This window comes from Puma concolor, unplaced genomic scaffold (genome assembly GCF_028749965.1).
Source record: "Puma concolor isolate L17-30 unplaced genomic scaffold, mPumCon1.1.hap2 unalloc_scaffold_30, whole genome shotgun sequence".
Taxonomy (NCBI): Eukaryota; Metazoa; Chordata; class Mammalia; order Carnivora; family Felidae; genus Puma; species Puma concolor.
The window spans coordinates 284,806-312,485 of NW_028240237.1; the positions used below are offsets into that span (position 1 = coordinate 284,806).

General features: G+C 37.6%; 1 protein-coding gene and 2 long non-coding RNA genes across 3 annotated transcripts in view; all 3 read left to right on the forward strand.

Annotated features, from left to right (window-relative positions):
* Window positions 1-669: 669 nt before the first annotated feature.
* LOC147571310 (uncharacterized) lies at window positions 670-7,503 on the forward strand. Its single transcript, XR_015247509.1, has 6 exons — window positions 670-724; window positions 1,330-1,434; window positions 2,253-2,306; window positions 3,872-3,978; window positions 6,759-6,812; window positions 7,399-7,503. It is a non-coding gene; the product is annotated as an uncharacterized LOC147571310 (long non-coding RNA).
* A 1,588-nt stretch (window positions 7,504-9,091) lies between these two features.
* Window positions 9,092-13,617, forward strand: LOC147571311 (uncharacterized). Its single transcript, XR_015247510.1, has 2 exons — window positions 9,092-9,415; window positions 13,563-13,617. It is a non-coding gene; the product is annotated as an uncharacterized LOC147571311 (long non-coding RNA).
* A 1,024-nt stretch (window positions 13,618-14,641) lies between these two features.
* LOC147571312 (EF-hand calcium-binding domain-containing protein 13-like) overlaps window positions 14,642-27,680 on the forward strand; it is a 28,501-nt gene continuing 15,462 nt past the window's right edge. Inside the window, exons 1-3 of the mRNA XM_086696438.1 lie at window positions 14,642-14,702; window positions 15,760-15,861; window positions 24,973-25,026. Of these exons, the coding sequence (XP_086552564.1) occupies window positions 14,642-14,702; window positions 15,760-15,861; window positions 24,973-25,026 (217 nt within the window). The remainder of the gene's footprint in view (window positions 14,703-15,759; window positions 15,862-24,972; window positions 25,027-27,680) is intronic.

Consider the following 27,680-nt stretch of genomic DNA (forward strand, 5'->3'; position numbering starts at 1 on the left):
ATTTGTCATCTACAAATTAGACAAAACATAATAATGTGTGCAAATGCAGTGTCTTAGTTGTTTTTGGTCTAGTAAGGAAAAATGAATCTGAGATCCTATAGAATCCCAAATTTCTATCTTTGTAATATGCTTTCATGTTAATGTCTTTAAATATTGATTTAAAAATATACAGAATCTCTACTTTTAAAATTATCTCAAGCCAATCACTGAAGTGATCATTAATTTACTCATAGGGAATAAAGGAGTAAGAAACTCTGTGTCAAAAAAAAAAAAAAAAAAAAAAGTCAGGAACTACTAAGTATCAGCTTATTACATAAGGAGATCAATTGTAAGAGCCAGATACAAACATTAATATGTAGCACACAAAAATTGTAAATTCTGTTCCTTGTGCCTGATGTAAACAGTGGAGAGTTTCCCAACGTATAGGAGTCATGAAGCCGACTCTGTGGGAAATGGTGACTTAATTTTATATCTCATCCTTAACTACCAGAGGTTTAATTTTCTGTAGTTCAATGAATCAAAGCTCTAGTAATATTTTAGAACTTCTGGCTCAAGATGAATATAGGATAAAATATTGGAGTATACATATATTGCTTTCTTTTTTAAATTCCATATTGCTAATGAGTGCCGGTGTTAGATTTGTATTTGATTTACGTGGCTCTCTTAACAGATAATGGGAAGGTTGAAGTGAAAAAGTTAATGGATGCATTGAAAATGTTTTCTGGTGAGTGGCAAGTTACTATAAAATTGTACTATTTTAAAAATATCTCCTCAACTGCCCCAAACTGTTTATATGTCTTTATATTATGTCTCATTGAATACTTGTTTTCAGAGTCTTAGGCTGTATTTATTTGTACAACTTAAATTTTAAAAATACAATGACGATTCTGTGTCTTGGTAAGAAATCTGGCCCAAATGTTTTTAATAAAGCAATAATATCACTTACCTCACTAATATTCAAATAATCCCATACCTTGATAGGCATATATGAAGAGAAAAATCACATAATTTAGGATCTCCCCAGAATTCTAAGTTCCCCTGCCAAAGTTATAAATTTCCATGATTTCCATCATTCTAACTTGCTGGCCAATCTTAAAAGCAAATCTACCCTCTGCTGCATTAGATGCACACAGATCCATCACTAAGAGAGTATGCCTTTTAGGAGATTAAGGACCTGTGTTCTATTTGTGGCCTCCCTGTGATTCTGTGTAGTTGTATGTGTTTCCTTTTACTCGCTCGCTACTTCCGAGCCGAAGGTGATCATTTTTTCATTATCTGGAATCATTAGATTCCAAATTGTCACGCACTGATGTTCCTGTCTTTTGAAAGGAAAAAAGATTGATGCCAACGATCTGCTAAAGGTCCTGGGAGCCATGGGGATCGAGCTCCCTGAAAAGGAACTAGTGAGGCTGAGACAGACGGTACCTATCGACGGTGAGCCATTTAAGTCTCAGAACAGCCTTTCCGGGGACATTGGTTTTGTGGGGTCATTGTCAGCAGTTCTTTTTTTTTTTTTTTTTTTTTTTTTTAATTTTTTTTTTTTTCAACGTTTATTTATTTTTGGGACAGAGAGAGACAGAGCATGAACGGGGGAGGGGCAGAGAGAGAGGGAGACACAGAATCGGAAACAGGCTCCAGGCTCCGAGCCATCAGCCCAGAGCCTGACGCGGGGCTCGAACTCCCGGACCGTGAGATCGTGACCTGGCTGAAGTCAGACGCTTAACCGACTGCGCCACCCAGGCGCCCCATTGTCAGCAGTTCTAAATTGTTGTCTCTTTGTTTCTCCTAAAAAGTACTGAAAATAATTTTTAAAACAAATTAAGTTTGCTGACGTACAGATTCAATCTGTCAACCCAGCTCTTTAACCATAACCATATTGCCATCAGAGTTGATGCAGGTTGTAATAACACTACCCAGTCACGGCCCTGAGAGGCCTGCATGATAGGAAGGAAACTGAGGGAAGTGAGACACAGGTTAAAAAAAAAGGGGGGAGGGGACACAAAGAAGTAGTGATTTTTTTTTTTTTTTCCTGCACAGTATAGTCTTCCCAGCAGTCTTCTTGGTTGCTGAACACTGGGTACATTTTTGTCACAATTTTTTTCCTAAAATAATTTTTATTTGATGAGGAGATAGAACAGATTTCCTAGGGAAAGAGTAAAAAAGATTGCTCCTAGAATTACCCAGTTGCCCAAAAACTGTGTGTCCATGTTCTTTTCCTTTGGATATAAATTATGGTTTTTCTTTTCTAATAGCTGCTGGAAAGGTGTATAAGAACAGATTGTTGGATGGTGTGAAGTCTGTAAAAGGTATTTAAGAACCATGATTAGCAGAAAAGTCTGCTAAATGTCAACACAAATATCAACACAAACATCTTACCACCAGGTTTTGAGTCATGTCTACATTCCTGTATTTAGATTTTTTTATTTCATTATGTTAAGCACGTTTGCATAATCACCCATGGTATAGTATTGCAAGGGATCCATTCACTCTTGGAGAATATTTCTAAATAGCACCCCCAAAGAATCATTTGAAATCTAATTTATACAACACATAATATACAGAATATCATAGGCAGTTTTTCTGAGCGTTTGCCCAACAACAATACAAAGGATTTTGGAGTGACCTTTAATAATTTTATGGCACAAATCAAGTTATTTTCTTTTTTATTTTTATTTATTTATTTTATTTTATTTTATTTTATTTTATTTTATTTTATTTTATTTTATTTTATTTTATTTTATTTTATTTTATTTTATTTTAAGGCAGAGAGAGACAGAGCATGAGTGGGGATGGGGCAGAGAGAGAGAGGGAGACACAGAACTGGAAGCAGGCTCCAGGCTCTGAGCTGTGAGCACAGACCCCGACGCGGGGCTCGAACTCACAAACTGTGAGATCATGACCTGAGCCGAAGTCGGACGCCCAGCCAACTGAGCCACCCAGGCGCCCCTCAAGTTATTTTCTCTAAAACATTCTTTCCTAAAGACCAGTTAACAACAATAGCAGCAACAGCAAATGTGGAAAAGAAGCATGGTATTGTGGCCAAAATGCTTTTTTACTTCCTCTTCCTGTAGGTCCTTAGAAAAAGAGACCAGAAGGGGAAGTAGGAAGGGAAAGAGGAAAAGGGTAGAAGGTTTGCTGCTATTTAATGAGAGAAGCCTCTTGCAGGTGGCACTTGGCCTCCTGACATCCCAGATACTTGGAATAATTCCAGTCAGCAACATTCTTGGAGAATTTTGTGGTGAATGTGTTGTTCATGACAGTTTTCTCTTCGAGAGCATTGAATCCATTTTTATAGTCTTTTCATCTTTCATACACTTTTTGTATATTGCAATAGCAGAACATTGATGATCTGAATCTTGAACTATCCCTCTCAGCTGATACCTTGGCTTTGTTTTGGGGACAGACCTGCACAGTACTCTCTCTGTTTTCCCCATGGGGACAGTCCTATCATTGGTATTCTTTCGGCCCCTCTTTTAACAGATGAGTATTACTTAATACTACAAATAGTAACTTTAAACACATAATCACAGCCTGTCACCCAGTAATGCTTCAACCTCAGAATATTTTTTAAGTAGGCTAAATGCCCAATGTGGGGCCTGAACTCACGACGCCAAGATCAAGAGTCACACATTCTACTGACTAAGTCAGCCAGGCACCCCCAACCTCAGAACATTTTATCTAAGTTGTTCTTGACATCATTTTAGGTGATTTACTGAGTCAACCTTATATGCCTGTTCACTAATACAAATAAATTGTACTTTTTCTTTGTTTTTTTTATCATACTAAAATGCATGTGAGAAAAAAAATTATATATAATCTTTGGAAATCACGTAATTTTTTTTTCATGATTACTTCCTGTTTGTTTCTTAAGGAGGAATGGTTAAAGCCAATATAACCTAGACAATGTTCTGGAAAATCTGGGAATTGAACACACAGAAAAGGAACGTGAAGCTCTGGCAGAAAATCTGCCACTTAGTGGTAAGCATTGTAGATAATAATGAGCCTTAGGAGTTTACATTTATGAGCTTGTGTAAGAGAATGTATATTAACTAGTGATATTTGGTATACCAAAAGAAATTAGAAGCATTTGCAAAGATAGGGATGAACAGTCTTCATTTAAGAACAGATCACGTATTGTTTAGGGTAAACTACATTTTTATTTAAAAACAAACCTAAAATTATGTCCCGGGTAAATGCAGCAGAAGTTAAATTCTTTCCCCCGTGAAAGTCCAAGGCGAGAGTATCTTTGGGTAATGGACAGTGGCTCTTCTCCATTCAGCGATCCAGGGACCCAGGTTCCTTGCCTCTCGGATTCCTTTTTAAGGCCTTGTCATCGTTTCTGTCTAATAATGGAATGGAAAGGAGAGCATGAAGGAGAGAGAGTGCACGCGTTATTTCCGTAGCCATTCCTCTGTGGAGAACCGGTCACGTGGCTGCACCTAAATAAATGTGAGGCGGAGGTGGGGCGGTAGAGATGTAGTATCTGTCTGGGCATCCACTTCCATTTATGATTCTATGCTCTGAGAGGAAATCAGAGTATTGGTAGGTAGTTAGCTGCTTTTTGTGTTTTGTTTTGTATTCATTGACAGTTGCCTCAAATATACATGCACCATGTGATTTGAAGCCCAGGAGACCTTCCCTAAAAAGTCTTCGTGAGACTAGAACTGAAGAAGATAAAATAAAACGAAATCAAATCAAAATAAATCCATAAAGGAAAACTGTTTCCTAGTCATCTTCATTGAGGTTAACAGTATATATTTCCAGGTAACAAGCCCAACACCAGATTGCAGCAGATAGTTTTGCTTTGTCCCCAGCTGAGGACTGTTAATGCCTAAAGGAGCCTGTAACCAACCACAACTTAGACAAGCCTTGAGTTCCGCAATGGGGAAACTGGCTCGTTAACAGAAAAAAGGTGTAGTCTTGGGCTTCTTTGCTTCTCTTGCACATGCTTGGCTTCTCTGTCACCTGCCCATTCCAGCTTCACGTTCTTCAAGTCGAATCACTTACCTTCTCATTATGTTTTAAAACATCACTCAGAAATGTTAGAAAGACCTAAGGAACAGGGGTTATGGTTTATGCAGTCAGCTATCCTCTTGAGGCTTTTGGTTTATAGATTTGTGGCATTGTAGGCCTTCCTTTATTTTGCTTTGGGGAATGGTGGTGTGCAACCAGTGAGGTTAGTTGGACACAGCCGTGATCTCAAGAGTGCCATGCTTGGGGTTTAGTGCTCTGATTTGGCCATCAAGAGGGTCTTCATAATTTGCTTTTAAATTTTTTAATGTTTATTTATTTTGGAGACTGAGAGAGACAGAGCGTGAGCAGGGGAGGGGCAGAGAGAGAGGGAGACCCAGAATCTGAAGTAGGCTCCAGGCTCCGAGCTGTCAACACAGAGCCCGATGCGGGGCTCGAACCCACGGATCGTGAGATCGTGACCTGAGCTGAAGTTGGACGCTTAACCGACTGAGCTGCCCAAGTGCCACAAGAGAGTCTTCACAATTCTATCTTTGAATTTGTGTTTCCTAATTGAAGTCTGATGGGAAACTAGAGCATGGCTGGGGCTTGGCACCCTGGCTCAGGCATGTGACTGCCGCTGCCATTTAGTCCCCAGGATGTATTCTGGGTCAACCACTCCACAGCCTCTGGTATGGCCAACCTCCCTTTCACCACCATGCCTGGCAACATCTGCATCCCCTGACCCCAGCAGGGACCTGGGCATGGATGCAGGGAGGGCTGGCATTGGCAACCTGTACCTGAAGGCATCTTGTGACAAGACGTGGCAGCAGCAGTCCCCACTTTGGGCTGGCAGGGTCAAGCCTGTTCCTCATCCCCTTCCAGGTATCTAGTGTGTCCCCACGTCAAGGCTGCATTACTCTTGGGAGTCGCCTGTCCATAGTGAGTTGAGGCAACCAGTGCATTGGAAAGTGAGACACGTGACTCACTTTTCAGATGTGTGGTTCTGGCGGCAGGAGGAAGGAAGGAAGTCTGCTGCTAGTGAGCCTCGTGCATGCTGAGTAATGGGACCACCCAGGGTGCCTGTGAGGTTCTGCACTCAACCCTAGAAGATGCCATGCCTGTGACAGTGCAACATTTACCAGCTGACTTATAAACAAAAACTAAAACAAAAACACCACCATGACAGTTTGGGAACAAGACTGTGGAAGAAAAAAAAAAGCAAAGTTTTTCTTCCTGATTTTTGAACAAGGGGTCCCACGTTTTCATTTTGTACTTGGCCCAGTAAATAAAGTAGCTGGTCTTAGGGGGTTGATCAATCCTTCCTGATATTGGCACAATGCCATATTGCTATAACTCTCTAGCTTTAGCTAATGATTTCTTTTTTCCCAAACATAGAAAGGTAGAAACATTTACCCAAACTTTATGCATGTGCTGGTAACAAAAGATTGAGAACACATAACCAGCCATTCCAAGTTAATAGTTGAAATAACTAAAGAAAAGTATTAGTAAAAGATAGAACATGAAAAATGTTTTCAACATCAATCATGGGAAGAACCTTGCATTTGCATCAGAAGGGCTATCAGAGACCAAACAACAACATACTTAGCCTACCGTAACATTCCTGCAAGTGTAAGACAGAGAAAGCTTTCTTGGGTAAACCCTCTATCTACCATAGAATGAATTCTTTGCAATCCATTGCATAAAAGTTTTTGGCTGGTGAGATTAAATTGTGGGGAGAATCTCTATTTCTTAATTTAGCTCCTTTATCTTTTTATAATATTGCCAAATTATGGTATTTCTTACAGCTAATGGGAAGACTGAGCTCAAAAAATTGATGGAAGCAGTGGAAACTATTACAGGTTAATTAGAAGCTTCTATAAATCTAATGTCTTTATTCTTTAGCTAATTTATATTTTTATGTAGAACCATCATTTTTACATTCCCTTTTTTATTCTATTCTACCCATTTTTCTTCTATATTGATGAATATCTGCATACAGTTGCCCAGAATTACACATTAGAACATTTGCATTTTAGCACTAATTTTTCTGTGTGAATTTATAGTAGCAAATTTCTTAGTTTCTGGAATATTTGCCAAGAATAGTCACTATTCTTGATGATACAGCAAACTTTCACAGAGATAAAATTCTGTTATCATTAAGAGATTAGGGGAGAGAGAATATCCTTACAAAATAAATGGATCTTATGCCTACAGTGTCCTAATTTGTATTATATAAACTGCATCAGTATGTCTATTACTTTACTAAGCGTAAGAGAGAAATTCTATTTCTACCCCCAATTAATGACAGTGGCGAACAGTTAACATATTGTGTGTGTTTGCTCATTCAGCTATTGTAGCTGAAGCTGTAAAGGGTCAACAGGTTTGGGGGGGGCTGTGGTTAGGCCCTTCTCTCTACTAATCTGTGACCATTTTGTTATGTTGAAGGGGGAGAGGTTGATGTCAGTGATGTAGGAGGTGTTCTGGAAAACATGGGAGTAACTGTCACAGATAAGGAATGTGTAGAGCTCGTAAAAAAGCTGCCAGTTAATGGTGAGCATTTAAAATATTAATATGGTCTTGAAGGAAGCACACATTTCTTATTTTGTTTATGAGAACTTCTATATACTTTCTGATAGCATAGAAAAAATGCTTTCAAAAACTACTTAGTATGAATGATTTCACTCATGTAATTATGTATCTTCACATACTGATAGATAATATGTAGGTATATTCTAGGTTGTTAACATGAATCATCTAGGGACTTGTGGCTGCACCATAGACTGAGAAGGAAGAAGCAGAAAAAGGCACTTAAACAAAAACAAAGACCGAAAAAGTACAGCCATTGTGATATGGTTCAATTTATACACTTATGTATGCAAATAATTTTTTTAAAAAAATGAATGGTACGTTTTCACCTTAAAAGGATGCTATCTAATGGTAGAACATCAGTAACTGTAAGCTGAGTGTTTATGGGGATTCATTGTTTCCATTCTACTTTTGTATATATTTAAAATTCTTTACAATAAAAACATTTCAAGAGAAGATTTTTAAGAAGGAATTCCATTAATTTTTAGTTGGAAATCAGTTGCTGCTTTATTCACAACCTGCCATCAGGGCTAAGAAGTACCTTTTGTAGTTGTGGTTCTATAGATGGGGAATTGTAAAAGTTATACTGGGTGCTAACCAGGTGAGAGAACAGAAAAGGACATTAGAGAGCTGAAAAGGAATTAAAAAAAAGCACCAAGATTACAAGATTCACATGCTTAAGTGTCAATAACTGAATAGAGTGGATACATTGGTGGCTATTTCATTTTTAAAAATTTGAAAGTAAATTGGAAATTTTCTAGAGAAAATTACAAATCCTCCTTACATTAAATAATGACTTGCTGCCTTGGTGAATCTCCACATCACTTACTTGTGTATGACCTGATTTATGTTTCCACGTAGCTAAAGGAAAAGTCTACAAGCATAGGTTACTGGATGGTTTGAAGTCTCTTAGTGGTAAGTGAGAAGCATAATACCAAGCCAGATGATTCTAAGAGACACATTATACTGTCTCCTAGATATCCAATTGTGAACTTCACTAACCTCCTTAAATACTGATATCATTCCTAGCTTCTGATATAGACCTGTGAGCAAATTATCTCCATATAGAAATTTAAATAAATTTTACATAAGAGAAAATAAAGTCTGTGTCAGAACAGTAAAATTAAAGGGAAAATATTTGGGGAATTTGGTTAGGCGTTGAGACAATAAAATAAACAAAAATGAGCCCACTTATTAGTGAGAAGATAAAATAATGTTTTTCATTACTATGAATTATTAAATACTAATGCAGGCCCTTTTAAAGCTTATGCTTTGTAAACCTGTCCCCATGATCCCACTAAAGAAAGAGGTTCTTTTTAAAGAGCTATTATCTATTATTATCTATTATTGACCCGCTTTGTACTATAGACACTTGATGTTCCTGCTGAAAATGACGTTAGTATATGTCAACAATTTGATGTATTTGCTAAAACAAGTCAACTGTCATGCTATATATGAGCCTATTTAAGTTATTTAAATCCAAAAACTATACAGCATGCTAATTGACTATAATAATGCATCTTGGACAATTAGTTCAAGATTTCAGTTTTTGGTTTTTTTTTTCTGCAGACGGAACTTTCTAAGAACTAAAATCCCCCAAACAAAAATTTTAGAAAAAGATCCCTTGCCTGCAAAAGAAAAATATTTCTGACAGGGGACACCCTTTATATTTCCACCTACACTACAGCCATGTGGGCCCATAGGTTATTTAAATATATAAACTGTATTTTTCTTTCCTTTGGCTATTTCTTGACCATTTTGCTTTTCTAAGGAGGGATTGTTAATGCCAATAAACTTGATTCAGTTTTGAAAACCATGGGATGGAAACTCACAGAAGACGAAATTAAGGATCTCAAATGCAACCTGCCCACTGATGGTAAGCATTGAAAATATTTTTAAGTTCTTTGGGAAAAATCTTACCATGATGATTAGATTCCCAGCTCATTGTTCTTTATGGATCTTGGTTATGGGATTGAAGAAGTTCTACCTTTTTCCATTCTTCTTCTTCTCACATCTGAAGAAGGCATTGAAGAATAACCCCTTCTTGGGGGCTGGGGCAACTTTCTTAGCGTACTTCCTATTTGTAGAGGGCAGGAACCCCACTTTAAGTCATGAACAGAGTACCTTTTAGTTTAAGTTTTATACTAAAATAGGGTTGACTTTTTATCTGATTGATTACAACTTGCTTAATGTGCCAATAGTTACATCTACAATTCTTTTTGAGATGTGCTTCTCATTAGATTTAATTGTAGACCCCTTGAGTTTTATCAGACTTCCCTGGGGAGAAGCACAACCTAAGATGCTTGTTCCTGAATTATTTTTTTCAAATTTGGAGGATTTACTAGGCACCATGTTAATCAAATCAGAGGTTTCAACAAAAGGAATGATGATCACACTCTTCATATTGCCTTTGCCAGAAGACTTAGTTTTGAATGCCCTTGGTCACTAAAAGAAATTCCAGGTGTTATCTTCTATTTGTAGAAGATGAGAACTAGTTCATTTTTTGTGCCATGTCGCACCCTGAATCTCTGGATTCTCTCTGTTCTCCTTTATCCTTGCTTGCTAGCCAGCCAGTTGTTTTCTGGGTTCATTTCTTTTTGTAGTAACTTGTCCGTTGCTGCCAATATCAACCAGATACTCTAGTAACACTGTATTTCCTAGCTTCTTCTTTTTTTTTAAGTTTATTTATTTATTTTTGAGAGAAAGAGAGAGAGGGAGTGGAGGAGGGATGCAGAGAGGGGGAGAGAAAGAGAGAATCCCAAGCAGGCTTCAGCATGGAGCCCGATGTGGGGCTCGAACCCACAAACTGTGAGATCATGACCTGAGCCAAAACCAAGAATTGGAGGCTTACATGACTGAGTTACTCAGGCGCCCCACACAGCTTCTTCTTTTAAAGTACAAGCATATTCAGTACATTTTCTGCCTTCTAAGTTGTTGAAATTGCTAAACTCACCAACACCATTGCAAGGCATGGGTTCATTCCAGCCTCCAGTAACAATTTCTTCACCAAACACTTCCAGCACCAGAGCCAATGCCACATAGTTTTGGTGTTTTTGCTACTACTTTTGTTGTTGCTAAGACAGCAACACACTTGTGGTTCCAGTTCCTTTTTTTTTAAGTTTCTTTATTTTGAGAGAGACAGAGATGGCCTAAGCAGGGGAGGGGCAGAGTAAGAGGGAGAGAGAGAGAGAGAGACAGAGAAACCCAAGGAGGCTCCTCAGTGTCAGTGCAGAGCCCAACACTGTGCTTGAACTCATGAACGGTGAGATCATGACCTGAGCTGAAACCAAGAGTCAGACGCTCAACCGACTGAGCCACCCAGGCGCCCTGTGGTTCCAGTTCCTATTATCAGCTAGCTATGCTGCAGTAGCAACAAACAACCCCCAAATCTCAGTGGCAACAGAGTTTTTTTGCATGACACTCAATATTAGACACTGCCCATAGGTTGGCTGTCCATCTGTTCTCTACTATAGGACATAGGATGCAAGAACAGTCCCTGTCTGGACAGTGTCACTTTTGTAACAGGAAAAAGAGAGATGATGGAGCCATGTGATAGTTCTTAAAGTTTCTACTCAGAAGACACTCAAATATTTCATTTGACAAAGCAAATTGCACGATATCATTGGGAACAGAAGTACAATCCTCCCATAAGACAGACTTGATACAGAGGGGAAGAGAATATTTGAACAAACAAGATATATTCTCTTAAAACAATATATCTGAAAATGCAAGGAAAAGCAATTTATACCCATTTTGATGCATTTTAAAATTGATTCCATAATTACAGAACATCTAGTCAATTTAATATATGGAGCCATCAAAAGAACCAGTCAGCTCTATTCTTATATACAAATATATGCATAGAGTATCTCTAAAAAAGATAAACAAAAAATGTCAATGTTTGTTCCTTAGAAGGAAGAGAATTCTGACAATGGAGATGTTTATAAAGGAGACATATTTTTCACTGTATTCTTATTGGTAACATTTGAGTTATGTAATTTATGCTTATGCTGCCTAGTAAGAATAAATTGATTTAGAAACATATTATGCGAAAAGCATGATTCACAAAAGGAAAAAATTGATAAATTGTACTTCATTAAAATTAAAAGCTTTTATTCTGGAAAGCTGTGTGGAGATGGTGGAAGACAACCTACCGTCTGGGAGAAAATATTTGCAAATGATACATCTGACAAAGCAGCAGCATCTATGGCATTTAAAGAACACGCAAAACTCAGCAATATAGGGGCATCTGGTGGTTCAGTCAGTTGAGCGTCTGACTTTGGCTGAGCCTCGTCTTGGGCTCTATGCTGACCACTCAGAGCCCGGAGCCTGCTTCAGATTCTGTGTCTTCCTCTCTGCCCCTCCCCCTCTCGTGCTCTGTCTTTCTCTCTCTCTCTCTCTCTCAAAAATAAACATTAAAAGGGGTTTTTTTTTTTTTTGATTTGAGAAAACCTCAGCAATATAAAATACAAACAAACCAATAAGAAGATGGGGAAAATATATGAAACTATATGAATGAAAATACATTGCACCAAAGAGGATATACAGGTATCAGATAAACACATGAAGAGATGCTTGACGTCATTAGGTATTAAGGAAGTGCCATTTGAAACTGCAGTGAGATATCATTGCATACCTATCAGAATAGCTAAAATAAAAAATAATGACAACACCAAATGTTGATGAGGATGCTTGAGAAACCGGACTACTCATACTTGGTAGTGGGAATGTAGTGATACAATCACTATAGAAAAAGTACCAGTTTCTTACAAAACTAAGCATAGAGCTACCGTAGCAATTACACCTTTGAAACTTAGGTTCGCACAAAATCTGTACATGAACGTAAGAGCCAAAAACTGGCATCAGCCCAAGTCTCCTTCAACAGGTAAATGGCTAAACAAACTTGTGGTACATACATATTATGGAATACTATTATTCATCAGTAAAAGTACACTATCTGATTCATGCAACATCTTGGACAAATTTCCAGATAGTTATCCAGAGCTAAAAAAGCCAACCTCAGAGCTTACATACTGTAAGATCTTTACATATCATTTTTGAAATAACAAAATTTTAGAAATGGAGGACAGATTAGAGCTTGCCTGGATTTAGAGATAGGGGATTGGTGGAGGCAGAAGGAGGTGGATGTGGTTATAATAGGGTCCTTGTGGGACTGGAACTGTTCAGTATCTTGACTGTGGCAGTGCATACGTGAACCTACACAGGTAATAAAATTGTCTGGAATTTAATAATACAGAGACATACACATGAGTACAAGTAACACTAAGGAAATCTAAATAACATCGGTGGATTGTATCAATGCCAGTATTCTGTTTTTGGTATTATTCTATGGCTTTGTAAGTCTTATCATTAAGGGAAGCTGGACAAAAATGTACAAGGCATCTCTCTCTATTTTTTCCTACTAACTTCATATGCATCTACAATTACCCAAATAAAATTTTCAAAAAAAATATTAAATTGGAAATAAAATCTGTTAGTCTATCAGTGTGATAACTGCCCCCCCCCAATTGCTAATATAAAGGATTTGTCTTCAAAGTGCTTAATAATTTATCTTGTAATCCAAATGGAGGAAATAAATCTTTCTGGGTCTGTTAAAACACCAGGGAATATTGAATGAGAACACATTACCTGAGAAAATCACTGCTGAAACCCAAGTTTAAACATTTTTGAATAGCATGTACCAAACATAAACCCATTGTCATGGCCTGATAGAAATAAGAAAGTTCTTCAAAGTCTGAGAGCTAAAAAGTAGACCCTGGACAGTAAGTGGCTTTTGACTCTTATCCCTTGACTATTGTAGGTTTGATTTTTTTATAGAAGAATTAAGTCATAGTTGTATTGTTGATGTTATATTTTTCATATTTAACCTCTTTACACTCATTCTCAAGAAGTGGGTAAAAGTAGAGAATATTATTAGTACGGAAGTGTTGCTGGAATATTTTCCTCTCCTATTATTTGTGTGTTTCACTGTCTCTTTTTATTATTTGCATTTCTTCTTACAGTATATGGGAGAACTACAATGAAAAAGTTGTGTAGTGGATTAAAAGCTTTTACAGGTCAGTGGGAAGTTATATAAAACCAAGATCTGCAGACTTTATGTAGTAGTATAGTTTTAAATAATATTTTTTACCATTCTATTGCTGATTTGTAAATTGTAGCTTTCAACCTTTTCTAATGGAACATTTGCTCCTAATGTCCCACGGTTTACCTTTATATATAGTAATTAAAAGCCTATAACTTACTAATAACTTCTGAACTTTCTGGAGTTTTTATACTAATAATACTTACTTCAACATTATTAATAGATTCCCAAATCAGAGTATATCAAGCAACAGCAAAATAAAGCTTTTTTTTTTTTCCATTCTTGGAACTGGAAAGAATTATGCTGAGTGAAATAAGTCAGAGGAGGACAGGTATCATATGTTTTCACTCATGTGTGGATCTTGAGAAACTGAACAGAAGATGATGGGGGGAGGGAAGGGAAGAATATAGTTACAAACAGAGAGAGAGGGAGGCAAACCACAAGAGACTCTTAAATACAGAGAGCAAACTAAGGGTGGATGAAGGGGTGGGGGAGAGGGGAAAGTGGGTGATGGGCATTGAGGAGGGCACTTGCTGGGATGAGCACTGGGTGTTGTACGTAAGCCAATTTGACAATAGATTATATTCATTTAAAAAAGTTTATTTATTGTCAGTATCAAGAGCAAATAACATATTTCAGAAAAAAATTAAAATATATAGTATTCTCTGGTAAGATGGATAAATGAATTGATGTTGATATTTCATTAATCAGACAGTTATTTAGGTAAAATCTATTCTCTTCTACTTTGACTTCTTGTCAGATTAAGAAAACATACTTTTCAGTATTTTTAAGCAAATTTGATATATGACCCTTCTCAATTCTGTATGGATGTATATATCTTATTATATCTTTGAACTTGCTCAAGTTAGGAAGAAACATGCTTAACACTATTAAATTATTACTTGAAATAATTATTCTATAAAATTCTTGAATGATCACGTTTCATATTTTCAAAGGAAAAATATTAATGTGCAACATCTATCAGATTTTGTGAGGAACATGGGTATTGAGCTAACAGATAAAGAACAAAAGAGGCTGCTAAAGAAGCTTCCAGTTGATGGTAAGCCATAAAGATACTTTAGTAGCCTTCTAGAATACTTAGCTTTATGGTACCATGGGAGAAGTTTTAAAAGTTCTCTTTAGGGGCGCCTGGGTGGCTCAGTCGGTTGAACGTCCAACTCTTGATTTTGGCTCAGGTCATGATCTCACAGTTCGTGAGACTGAGCCCTGCGCAGGGCTCTGTGCTGGCAGCATGGAGCCTGCTTGAGATTCTTTCTCTCTTTCTCCCTAGCTCTCTCTGCCCATCTCCCACTCACTCTCTCTCTCTCTAAATATATAAACTTAATTTTTTTTAAATTTCTCTTCTAGCATTTAAAATATATATATATTTAAAGTAATTAGAAAAGGCAGATTTTAAGTTATATCTATCAATCTATATATCTCTCTCTCTATATATAACCCAGGCCACCAGGGGCAAAATAAATGCTGTCATGTCATGCCCTCTGGCCAATGACAAAACTATTAGAAAAAAAAATGAAGGAATGTGATTAGGGGAGAGAATTTTAGAAGAATTGGACAAGAGAAATCAAAGGATAAAGAAACCAGCATAGAGAGACTGTCAACTGTTCTGTCAGGGGTTTAGAATGGCATAATTGTCACTATTGTATCCCGTCTCATTTTTTTGTTGTTATTCGAGGATGAATAAGAACATATTTACTCAGTAAATGAAAACTCTCCCTGAAATTCTGAAGTATATGTATTATGTTTCTGAGCATCTATATAATGCTTTGTCTGACATAGACACAAAGCAAATTCAATTAGTTGTCTTTAGCTTAAGTTGCAAAATCCCTTCATAAATTATTTCTTGTCCATAGTTTCATCAAGGCAAAGCTTAAGGCTCTTTAACACGATGTTAAAATAGAGTTTGGTACTCATGTTTCAAAGCAATATTAATAGTACTGAAAAGGATTCTATTTTTCCTTATTCCTAGTTTTTTCATATTAATAGTAAAAACATTTTCAATATAATAGTAACAGAGCACTGATAGATTTCTAGTATTTAATGTTCTTTCATATTTTAGTATTTTTTGTCATTCCTTATGTCTCTTTCCTGAGGAGGGAAGGTTGAAAGAAGTAAAGTCAATACTGTTCTAGAAAACATGGGAATCGTGCTCACAGGAGAGGAGCTTCAAAGTCTAACAGATAACCTACCAGTTAACGGTAAGCACTGTGGTTATTTCTCTGCGTTTCTGCAGAGCTTTGCCTGTGAATGTGCATATGAGAATTTTTGAAATTAGGACTATTTGATGCTGAAAGGAAATGTATCTTAGAGTAGAACCCATTCTAAAGTAAAAAGAAATCCTGCCTCATTTTTAAAATTTAAAGTTATCAACATGTTTTCATACAGAAAGCAGAGAAGCCAGAATGCTTATCTGAGGAATAGTCAGAATGTAGAATAAAACTTCTACGGATTAAATTTAAAAGTGATCATACGCTGGCTAACGCTTCATTTCTTAGTTCTTCCAATCTGAACCATTTGCTTTTTTGTCTTATGTGTTCTCCCTGAGTGATTTTATGAACCCCTACTTTTAACCATCTGTTTGAACCATCAGTTATGTTCTTTCCAGTCTTCTCCCCAGTCTTCAAACTATTTTATTCTAAATCTTCTGAGACATTTCTATTCAGTCCACCCCAAATAGCTGTTCAAGGATAAAATTTGTAATCTAATATATTCCATATCTTTTTAAACTGATCATCCTTTTTTCTGCTTCACTGACCCTGCCAGAAATCTCTACCCACTTAATTACTTGCTGCTGCCTATTTAAACTCCTAAATATTTTTAAAATCCATTCCTACTCTTTAGCCCTGTATCACTACCCTTCTTTCTATTTCTTTTTATCTCTTCTTAGACTGCTAGATAACTCTCTCTCTGCCTATAATTTTGTTACTTTTAAATCCACTCTACACACAGTGGGCAGAATGATCCATTTCTATGTAAACCTGATCATAAAACTAGTTGGGGTTTTTTTCTCCCCATCTTATCTTCCCCTCTTCTACTTTTCTGTACCTTCTTTCAAAACGTTGAAATAACTCAAGGCTCTGATGGGTTCTCTAAGTGATCTTACCTACTTTTTGAGCTCTGAATTCTATCTGTATGGTAATGAATCACTGATAGCTATTCCTAACCTAAAACACTCCTTGGATCTCTATTTGGTTTATTCACTACCTATTTGCAATCTCCACTTGGATAGCTCAAATAACTTGTAACTTAACTTGTCTTAGTCTGAGCTCTTGATTTTTCTACTAAAACTCATCCCTTCCCAGTATCATTACAAGGCATCACCACTGGAGTTTGTCTTGTGATGTCTTTGTCTAGCTTTCGTATTAAGGTAGCACTAGCCTCATAGAATGAATTGGTGTTTTTTCCCACTTCTGTTTTCTGAAATAATTTATGTAGGACTGATATTATTTCTTTAATTATTTGTAATAATTTACCAAAGAAGCCATCTGGACATAGTCCCTTCTCTCTGAGAAAATTTCCAATGCTAAATTTTCTTGTGTGTTGCAACACTATTCAGATTTTCTGTTTCTTTTTTATTCCATTTTGGCAGCTTGTGTCCATTTTGGAATCTATTTCATGTAAGTTGTTTAATTTCTGGCATAAAGTTGTTCACAGTATTCCCTCTTTAGCCTTTAAATTACTGTTAAGTTCAATGGGTTAATCCTTTCTTTCATTACTAATTGTAGTCATCTGTGTCCTCTCTCTTTTTTTCTTGGCTAGTCAATTTTGATGATGTTTTCGAAGACTAAATGTTTGGTTGCATTGAGTTTCTCTGTCATTGTTCTCATATCCTCTCTAATCTTCATTATTTTCTTCCTTCTGCTTGTCTTTGGTTTGGCTTGCTCTTACTTTCCTAGATGAAGATAAAGACTTAATTATGGATTTGAGATCTCTCTTCTTCTCTAACATAGTTATTTAAGGCTATGAATTTTACTTTAAGCGCCACCTTCACTGTGTCTCATGTATTTAATTTTTATTCAGATAAAAATACATTCTAATTTCTCTTGTAATTTCTTCTTTGACTCATGGATTACTTTGAAATGTGTTGTTTGATTTCAAAATATTTGAATGTCTCGGATTTCCTTTGGTTGTTCATTTCTAATTTAACTCTGTTGTGGTCAGCGAGCATACTTTGCATGATTTCAGTCCTTTGAATTTTATTAACACTTGTTTTACGATTTAGCATACAAGATAATCAGACGCTCTTTGGAGTCTCCAAAAACTTCTAACAGTGTAAAGGGATTCTGTGACCAAAATATTTGTTTTAGAGCCTTTTTTTTTTTTTTTTTTTTTTTTCTGATAATTCTAACACTTGAGTCATCCAAGGATTGGCATGTGTTGATTGCCTTTTCACTTGATAATTGATCTCATTTTCCTAACTTTTTGTATGTTAAATAATTCTGAATTGTATCCTCAACCTTGTCAACTATTTTGTTGTGTAGACTCTGGGTCCTTTTAAAATTCATTGAACAATGCTGGTGGGTTTTGTTTTAGCAGGTAATCAACTCTGAGATTCAGAACACAAATTCCATCTCCCATTTCTCTGGATGGTTCCAGTCTCAGTTCATTCTACAAAGCTCTGTTTTACTGCTATGGGTCTGTCTGCATGTGCCACTTGGGTTAGTCTGAGACTTGGGCCCTGGTTTAAATCTTAATTCAGTTCTCAAAGCCATTGCAAGAATGCTTTCTTTGTATCTGTCTCATGCATGCACAACTCAAAAGTGAGCCCAAGACTTTTACAGATTCATACACAGAATTAGGGGATCCCTTTCTCCATTGTTCTCTCCTCTCTGGAATTACCCCATATTTTCCAGCCTGAAGGGGCCTCTTTTCCAGGTTTCCCTGGTCAAAGAGATGGAGTTTTTAATCAGTCTTAGCTTCCTGCTCTGCCTTGCAGTTCTGTGATTGGGGCCCCACCCTCAGGACAAAGCCATTAGGGAAAAGAGAAAACCAAAACAGAAGGCTCACCCCCGTTGCCAGTCACTTCTGCAAGTTTTGGTTCTCTTCTATAGTCTAGTGTTGTTGCTTTTTGTGTTTTCTTTAGACTTTTAGTCTAATCATCAGGAAAAATAGATTGTAGAGAGCTGATACGGCCATGGCAGAATCAGAATCAGCCTCATATTTCATTATTTAAAAAATATATATTCTTTAAAATTAAAAAAATTAAAAAATATATATATGTAAATAATACTTTCACATTTTAGCATGTGAATCAGGATGCATCTTATAATTGTTACCAATCACATAGTAGAGTTATTACATTCTTGTCATTGAGTCTGCATTTGTGAATTTGGTTTTAGCCTGTCACTGTGGCACATTACCACTTTCAGTTGTGTATTGTTGGTACCCCATGCGTTGAGTTTAATTGCTGTTTAAAAACTTCTCCAAAAAAATTGCGCTGTCATTAAGAATTGAAGGGAAAGTTGTGTATACAGGAAAAGCATGGGAACAGTGGCAAAGTATAAATTTATGATTAGTGAAGAAAACATCTCACCATTGGAGGAAAGACCACAATTCTGTTTTTCAAAATTTTATTGCAAAGCTACAACAAAATGCTTTTTGGACCTAAGAAAGAAAGAAACCCACAAGTAGAAAATCTATACTACCTGTTGTTAATGATGCATACACAAAAGAATTGCCTATGATACACCATACAGTGTAAGTGAAGGCAAAAGAAACTGCCAAATCCCTCACAAAGGTAAAATAAAGTTCCAAGCAATGAGGATGGACATCAGACATCAACTTGTCAAAATTTCTTGTTAACTTTAATTGCACCAAAAAGAATGAAATAGGAATAAATTTAACCAAAGAGGGAAAAAAAATCTGTGCTCTGAAAACTATAACACATTGGTGAAAGAATTTGAAGATGACACAACAAACAAATAGAAAGATATTCCATGCGTAGGGATTGGAAGAACAAATATTGTTAAAATGTCCATACTATCCAAAGCAACCTACAATTCAGTGCAATTTACCAAAAGCGCGTTCTACAAAACTAGAAAAAATAATCCTAAAATTTGTTTGGAACTGCAAAAGACCCCCAATAGCCAAAGTAATCTTGAGAAAGAAAAACAAAGTTGGAGATGTCACAATTCCATATTTCAAGATCTACTTCAAAGCCATACTAATCAAAACAGTATGGTGCTGGCATAAAAACAGACACAGGGATCAAAGGAACAGAATAGAGAGCCCGGAAATAACCCCGTGATGATATGGTCAATTAGTCTATGACAAAAGAGGCAAGAATATACAATAGAGAATAGACAGTTTCTTCAACAAATGGTATTGTTGGACCATTTGTCCGGAAAACTAGACAGCTACATATAAAATAATGAAACTGGGCCACTCTTTAATACCATACACAAAAATAAATTCAAAATGTATTAAAAACCTAACTGTGAGACGTGAAACCATAAAAGTCCTAGAAGAGAACACAAGCAGTAATCTCTTTGATATCAGCTGTAGCAACATTTTTCTAGATATGTCTTCTAACACAAGGGAAACAAAAGCAAAAGTAAACTATTGGGACTACCTCAAAATAAAAGCCTTTTTTGCACGGTGGTGGAAACTATCAACAAAACAAAAAGGCAACCTACTGAATGGGAGAAGATATTTGCAAATGATATATCCAATAAGGGGTTAATATCCAAAAAATATGAAGAACTTATACAACTCAACACCAAAAAAAAAAAAAAAAAAAAAAATCTGATTTTTAAAATGAGCATAGGATCTGAATAGATACTTTTCCAAAGAAGTCATACAGATGGCCAAAAGACACATGAAAAGATGCTCAGTATCACTCATTATCAGAGAAGTGCAAATAAAAACCACAATGAGATATCAACTCAGACCTGTCAGACTGGCTAAAATCAAAACAATGAGAATAATAAGTGTTGGTGAGGATAACAATTGTTGGTGAGGATGTAGAGGAAAAGAACTCTTGTGCACTACTGATGGGAATGTAAATTGGTACAGCCACTATGGAAAACAGTATGGAGGTTCCTCAAGAAATTAAAACTAGAAATACCATATAATCCAATAATTCCACTACTGAGTATTTACCCAAAGAAAACAAAAATACTAATTCAAAAAGATAGATGCACTCTATGTTTATTGCAGCATTATTTATAATAGCCACAATATGGAAGCATCCTAAGTGCCTATCAATAGATGAATGGACAAAGAAGACACACACACACTGGAATATTACTCAGCCATATTCGTCAAGAAAGATGAAATCTTGCCATTTGGGACAACACAGATGGACCTAGAGGGTATTATGCTAAGTGAAGTAAGTCAGAGAAAGACAAATATATCAATTCACTCACACGTAGAATCTAAAAAAAAGTCAATAAACGAACAAAAAAACCAATCAGACCTGTAAATACAGAGAACAAACTGATTGCCGGAGGGGTGGGGATGTGAGTATTAGCAAAATGGATGCAGAGGAGTAGGAGATACAGGCTTCCAGTAATGGAATGAATAAGTCATGGGAATAAAAGACACCGTATAAGGAATATAATCAATGATATTGTAATAGCGTTGTATGGTGACAGACGGTAGCTAGACCTGTGGTGCTGTGGCATCACGTATAAAAACCTATCCGATGACTGCGTTGTACACCTAAAACCAATGTAGCCTTATGTGTCAACTACTCTCAAGAAACATTTTTAATTTCTTGTTTGCTTTCAATAAAAAACTCTAATGGAGCCCTCATCTAAGAAATGCTGTGTCACCAGTGCTGTTGATAGCACACTGGACAATATTTTGGAGACAAAAGCAGACACCAGTGATTCTGAGTTGAAGAGCTGAACAGCAATTTAAAAGAATTAGATTCTAAATATGAAATTATAGTAATTGCAAGTGTATCTCACATATTTTTATGTTTGCATAAGCATGACATTTTAATTTTTTTTAATTTTTAAATTTTTTTTAATGTTTCTTATTTATTTTTGAGAGAGAGAGAGAGAGAGAGAGAGAGAGAGAGAGAGAGACTACAAGCAGGGAAGGGGCAGAGAGAGAGGGAGACACAGAATCTGAAGCAGGCTCCAGGCTCTGAGCTGTCAGCATAGAGCCCGAGGTGGGGGGCTTGACCTCACAGACTGCGAGATCTTGACCTGAGCCGAAGTCGGACGCTCAACCAACTGAGCCACCCAGGCGCCCCTGCATAAGAGTGATATTTTAAAAATCGGCTTAACTCTAAACATCATTCAATGATATAAAATAAATTTTCTAAATTATAGGGAAAAAAAAGGAAGTTAGCCGATTTCCAGGCCTAGATGATTTTCATATTCTTCTTACAGTTTGTAATCTATCTTTTACAATAGGACATATGTATATTTAAAATACTTTGCTTAAAGGCAACAACCTCTTTGACCTCAGCCACAGCAATTTTTGCTCGACACCTCTCCAAAGGCAAGGAAATTAAAAGCAAAAATGAACTATTGGGACCTCATCAAGATAAAAAGCTCCTGCACTACAAAGGAAACAATCAACAAAACTAAAAGGCAACCGATGGAACGGAACGGGAGAAGATATTTGCAAATGACATATCGGATAAAGGGCTAGTATCCAAAATCTATAAAGAACTCGCAAACTCCACACCTGAAAAACAAATAATCCAGTGAAGAAATGGGCAGAAGACATGAATAGACACTTTTCCAAAGAAGACATCCAGATGGCCAATGGACACATGAAACGATGCTCGATATCACTCATCATCAGGGAAATACAAATCAAAGCCACACTCACGCTGGGATACCACGTCACACCAAGTGATCAGAGTGGTCAGAGTGGCTAAAATGAACAAATCAGGTGATTATAGATGCTGGCCAGGCTGTGAAGAAATGGGAACCCTCTTGCAGTGTTGGTGGGAATGCAAACTGGTAGAGCCGCTCTGGAAAACAGTGTGGAGGTTCCTCAGAAAACTAAAAATAGAACTATCCTATGACCCCCTGCTAGGAATTTCCCCAAGGGATACAGGAGTGCTGATGCATAGGGGCTCATGTACCCCAATATTTACAGCAGCACTTTCAACAATAGCCAAATTATGGAAAGAGCCAAAATGTCCATCAACTGATGAATGGATAGAGCAAATATGGTTTATATATACAATGGAATACTACTTGGCAATGAGAAAGAATAAAATCATGCCATTTGCAGCAACGTGGATGGAACCGGAAGGTATTATGCTAAGTGAAATAAGTAAGAGAAAGACAGATATCATATGTTTTTACTCATGTGGATCTTGAGAAACTTCACAGAAGACCATGGGAGATGGGAAGGGGAAAAAAAAGAAATAGTTACAGAGAGGGAGGGAGGCAAACCACAAGAGATACTTAAATACAGAGAACAAACTGAGGGTTGATGGAGGGTGGGGGAGAGGGGAAAGAGGGTGATGGGCATTGAGGAGGGCACTTGTTGGGATGAGTATTGAGTGTTGTATGTAAGCCAATTTGACAGTAAATTATATTAAAAAATATATATCAATAAATAAAATACTTGGCTCGACAATAATAGATACTAATCTCCTAATTTAACTTGTTATTTATGGAAAAGGAAAATTCCTATGTGGTGTATATGGGAAAATTTCAGGCAATTTGATCAGAGTCTTCCATAAAAGTACACTATCTCTGAATTTTGTTTACTCAGCATAACCAGTTTTTCCGAACTCTGAAGTCCTTGAAAGTAGAAAGTGTACTTTAATTATCTTTGTGCCCTTAAGACCTAGCACATTTCAAATATTAGATACGTAATTTGAGGGAAATGGTTCTTCTCTCACAACTTTGCACATCTCCACCTAGGCCACATAAATACATCTTGACCACAATCTTACCATAGTCTTTCTTGAAAGCGTCACAGTTCCTCCTGGAACAAGGGGAAGTAGACAGCCTTGTGAAGAGCTGCCACCAAGCAGTGTCTCCATCTGTTTCCCTATCTACAGGAGACGGTCACAAGGTCATTTCTCATTCATCTCCTTAGTTTCAGTTGAACACAACTTTCCGCCTCTCTCCCTTAGGATAGAGCTGCAGATTTCTGTATAAGTCTATAAAACTTGTTGGGTACCATTTGAGTGAGCTTCCCAGCAGCAGAACGACTCATCGCATGTCCCACCCGTCCACTGTCCAGCTGGTTCCGTGTTGTATTCTGGGACTAAAGTGGCAGAGATCCAACACCATGCTGATCTTACTTCTTGGGTATAAGTAATAAACTATCTTAATCCATTTGGGCTCATTGTCTCATTACCATCAAAATCTGTGGAGATGTGACGAGCCAACCTAGCAGTTTCAGTGGCAATCTTTTGTGATCCTGTTAAATACCATACCTCTTCTTAGGAACTCTTCTTAGGAACTTCTTGACCACTTGTCAGTAACTAATGTATGATGACTAAGTAAAGAGTGGAAAATAAGAAAAAAAAGGGAAATTTGCCTATGATGAGATGAATGAAGTTTTTTAACAATTGCTTCAAAAATACACCAGTCATATGTCACTGGCCATTCCATGATTATCATAGTAATTGAAAAGACTTTTCAAAAAAAATTATATTGGGAATATATGAAAGATTACTTCATTTTTCCTTTTATTATACAATGATAGGTAGGCTTTATGGATATACCATAATTGAGCAGGGTCATAGAACATGGCCAACATCAATAATAGTTTCTTCCAGGTTTATAAAGTAGGGTGAATCTAAACAATTCAGGAGTATAAATTGCCTCTGAGTGGACTCTATCTTCTAGGGCAGGGTCAGCAATGTTTCTATAAAGGTCAAATAATAAATACTTCAGGCTTTGTGGTTGATGTGATCTCTGTCCTACTTCTCAGTAATGTTGTTGTAGTACAAAAGCAGCTGTAAACAATGTGTAAACAAATTAGTGTGGCTGTGTTCCAATAAAATGTTATTTATGGACACTAAAATTTTAAATTTGTGTAAGTTTTATGTGTCACAAATAATATCCTTTTGGGTTTTACAATCATTTGAAAATGTAAAAATGATTCTTAGCTCATGGGCCATATAAAGCTAGGTGGTGAACAAATAAAAAGATACGTGGCAGTGGGCTGGATTTGGCCAATGGACGATAGTTGGCTCACCTCTGATAGGGAATAGGGCACGTCTTCTATCCTAGAATTTCTGAAGAACTGGATTTATAAGTTGAGGATTGACATAGAGCACAATGAAAAGAAGTGGACTTTCACAATATAAGGTTTTCATACTCTGTTTTTCTGAGTCTGCATCATTTTATTATTTTTATCTTTACCTTTTTTTATAGATAATGGGAAGGTTGATCTTGATAAATTGATGGATGGAGTGAAAACTCTTACAGGTGAGAAGTTAATATAAATCTAAGAATATAAGTTTTACTCAAAATTATATTTCAAAGACTTTTATTTCTTTGCTTTTTCTACCATTTTATCCTTCATTTGATAGATCGTTTTTTATCTAATTTCTTAGAGTTACACTTTTAAATCTCTGCATGTTAGTAATAAAATTTAAATTCTGGGGTGCCTGGGTGGCTCAGTTGGTTAAGCAGCTGACTTTTGATTTTGACTCGGGTCATGGTCTGAGGTTCATGATATCAAGCGCCACATGGGGCTCTGCCCTGAAAACATGGAGCCTGCTTGGGATTTCTGTCCCTCTCTTTATCTCTGCCCCTCACTCACTCATTCTCTCTCTCTCTCTGTCTCTCTTTCTCTTTCAAAATAATAAATAAAAATAAATAATTTCAATTGTGTGTCTTGGTAGCAAATTCTTTTTTTTTTTAATTTGACATTAATATATGACACCTCTTCTATGTGGGGGAAAAATATTCTGTATTAAATCAGTGAATAGTAGAGTTAGGACGGAGAGGAAGATGGCGGCGTAGGAGGACGCTGGGCTCACCGCATCCTGCTGATCACTTAGATTCCACCTACACCTGCCTAAATAACCCAGAAAACCCCCAGAAGACTAGCAGAACGGAGTCTCCAGAGCCAAGCGCAGACGAGAGGCCCACGGAAGAGGGTAGGAAGGGCGGAGAGGCCGTGCGTGCTACAGACTGGCGGGAGGGAGTCGGGGCGGAGGGGCAGCCCGCCAGCCAAGCAGAGCCCCCGAGTCTGGCTTGCAGAAGCGGAGGGGCCGGACGGAGTGTGTTCCGACAGCAAGCGGGACTTGACATCTGGAAGGTTATAAGCTAACAGCTCTGCTCCGAGAACAGGAGGGCTGGAGGACAATGGGAGGGAGAGTTGCTGAGCCCCGGGACAACACAGCTCAGTTTGGCGGGGAAGAAAGGCGCTCGCCAGCGCCATCTCCCTCGCCCACCCCCCAGCCAAAATCCCAAAGGGAACCAGTTCCTGCCAGGGAACTCGCTTGCGCCACGCAAACACCCAACGCTGTGCTTCTGCGGACCCACACCTCCGGCGGCGCGCCTGACTCCCTCCAGCTGCTGCAGGGCCCCTCCCAAAGCGGATCACAGAAGGAGAAGTGAGCTGAGCCTGCCCCTCCCGCCCCCCATGCACCTTGCCTATCTACCCCAGCTAATACGCCAGATCCCCAGCACCACAAGCCAGGCAGTGTGCAAGTAGCCCAGAGAGGCCACACCACCCCACAGTGAATCCCGCCCCTAGGAGAGGGGAAGAGAAGGCACACACCAGTCTGACTGTGGCCCCAGCGGTGGGCTGGGGGCAGACATCAGGTCTGACTGCGGCCCCACCCACCAACGCGAGTTATTCAAGACAGCACAGGGGAAGTGCCCTGCAGTTCCGCACCACTCCAGAAAGTATCCAAAATGACCAAACGGAAGAATTCCCCTCAAAAGAATCTCCAGGAAATAACGACAGCTAACGAAATGATCAAAAAGGATTTAAACAATGTAACAGAAAGTGAATTAACAGTAATAGTCATAAAATTAATCACTGGGCTTGAAAACAGTATAGAGGACAGCAGAGAATCTATTGCTACAGAGATCAAGGGACTAAGGAATAGTCAGGAGGAGCTAAAAAATGCGATAAACGAGCTGCAAAATGAAATGACCACGCTTCAGATTGAAGAGGCAGAGGGGAGAATAGGTGAACTAGAAGATAAAATTATGGAAAAAGAAGAAGCTGAGAAAAAGAGAGATAAAAAAATCCAGGAGTATGAGGGGAAAATTAGAGAACTAAGTGATGCACTAAAAAGAAATAATCTACGCATAATTGGTATTCCAGAGGAGGAAGAGAGAGGGAAAGGTGCTGAAGGGGTACTTGAAGAAATCATAGCTGAGAACTTCCCTGATCTGGGGAAGGAAAAAGGCATAGAAATCCAAGAGGCACAGAGAACTCCCTTCAGACGTAGCTTGAATCGATCTTCTGCACGACATATCATCGTGAAACTGGCAAAATACAAGGATAAAGAGAAAATTCTGAAAGCAGCGAGGGATAAACGTGCTCTAACATATAGAGGGAGACCTATAAGACTCATGACCGATCTCTCTTCTGAAACGTGGCAGGCCAGAAAGGAATGGCAGGAGATCTTCAATGTGATGAACAGGAAAAATATGCAGCTGAGAATCCTTTATCCAGCAAGTCTGTCATTTAGAATAGAAGGAGAGATAAAGGTTTTCCCAAACAAACAAAACCTGAAGGAATTCGTCACCACTAAACCAGCCCTACAAGAGATCCTAAGGGGGACCCTGTGAGACAAAGTACCAGAGACATCGCTACAAGCATGAAACCTACAGACATCACAATGACTCTAAACCCGTATCTTTCTATAATAACACTGAATGTAAATGGACTAAATGCGCCAACCAAAAGACATAGGGTATCAGAATGGATAAAAAAAACACAAGACCCATCTATTTGCTGTCTACAAGAGACTCATTTTAGACCTGAGGACACCTTTAGATTGAGAGTGAGGGGATGGAGAACTATTTATCATGCTACTGGAAGTCAAAAGAAAGCTGGAGTAGCCATACTTATATCAGACAAACTAGACTTTAAATTAAAGGCTGTAACAAGAGAT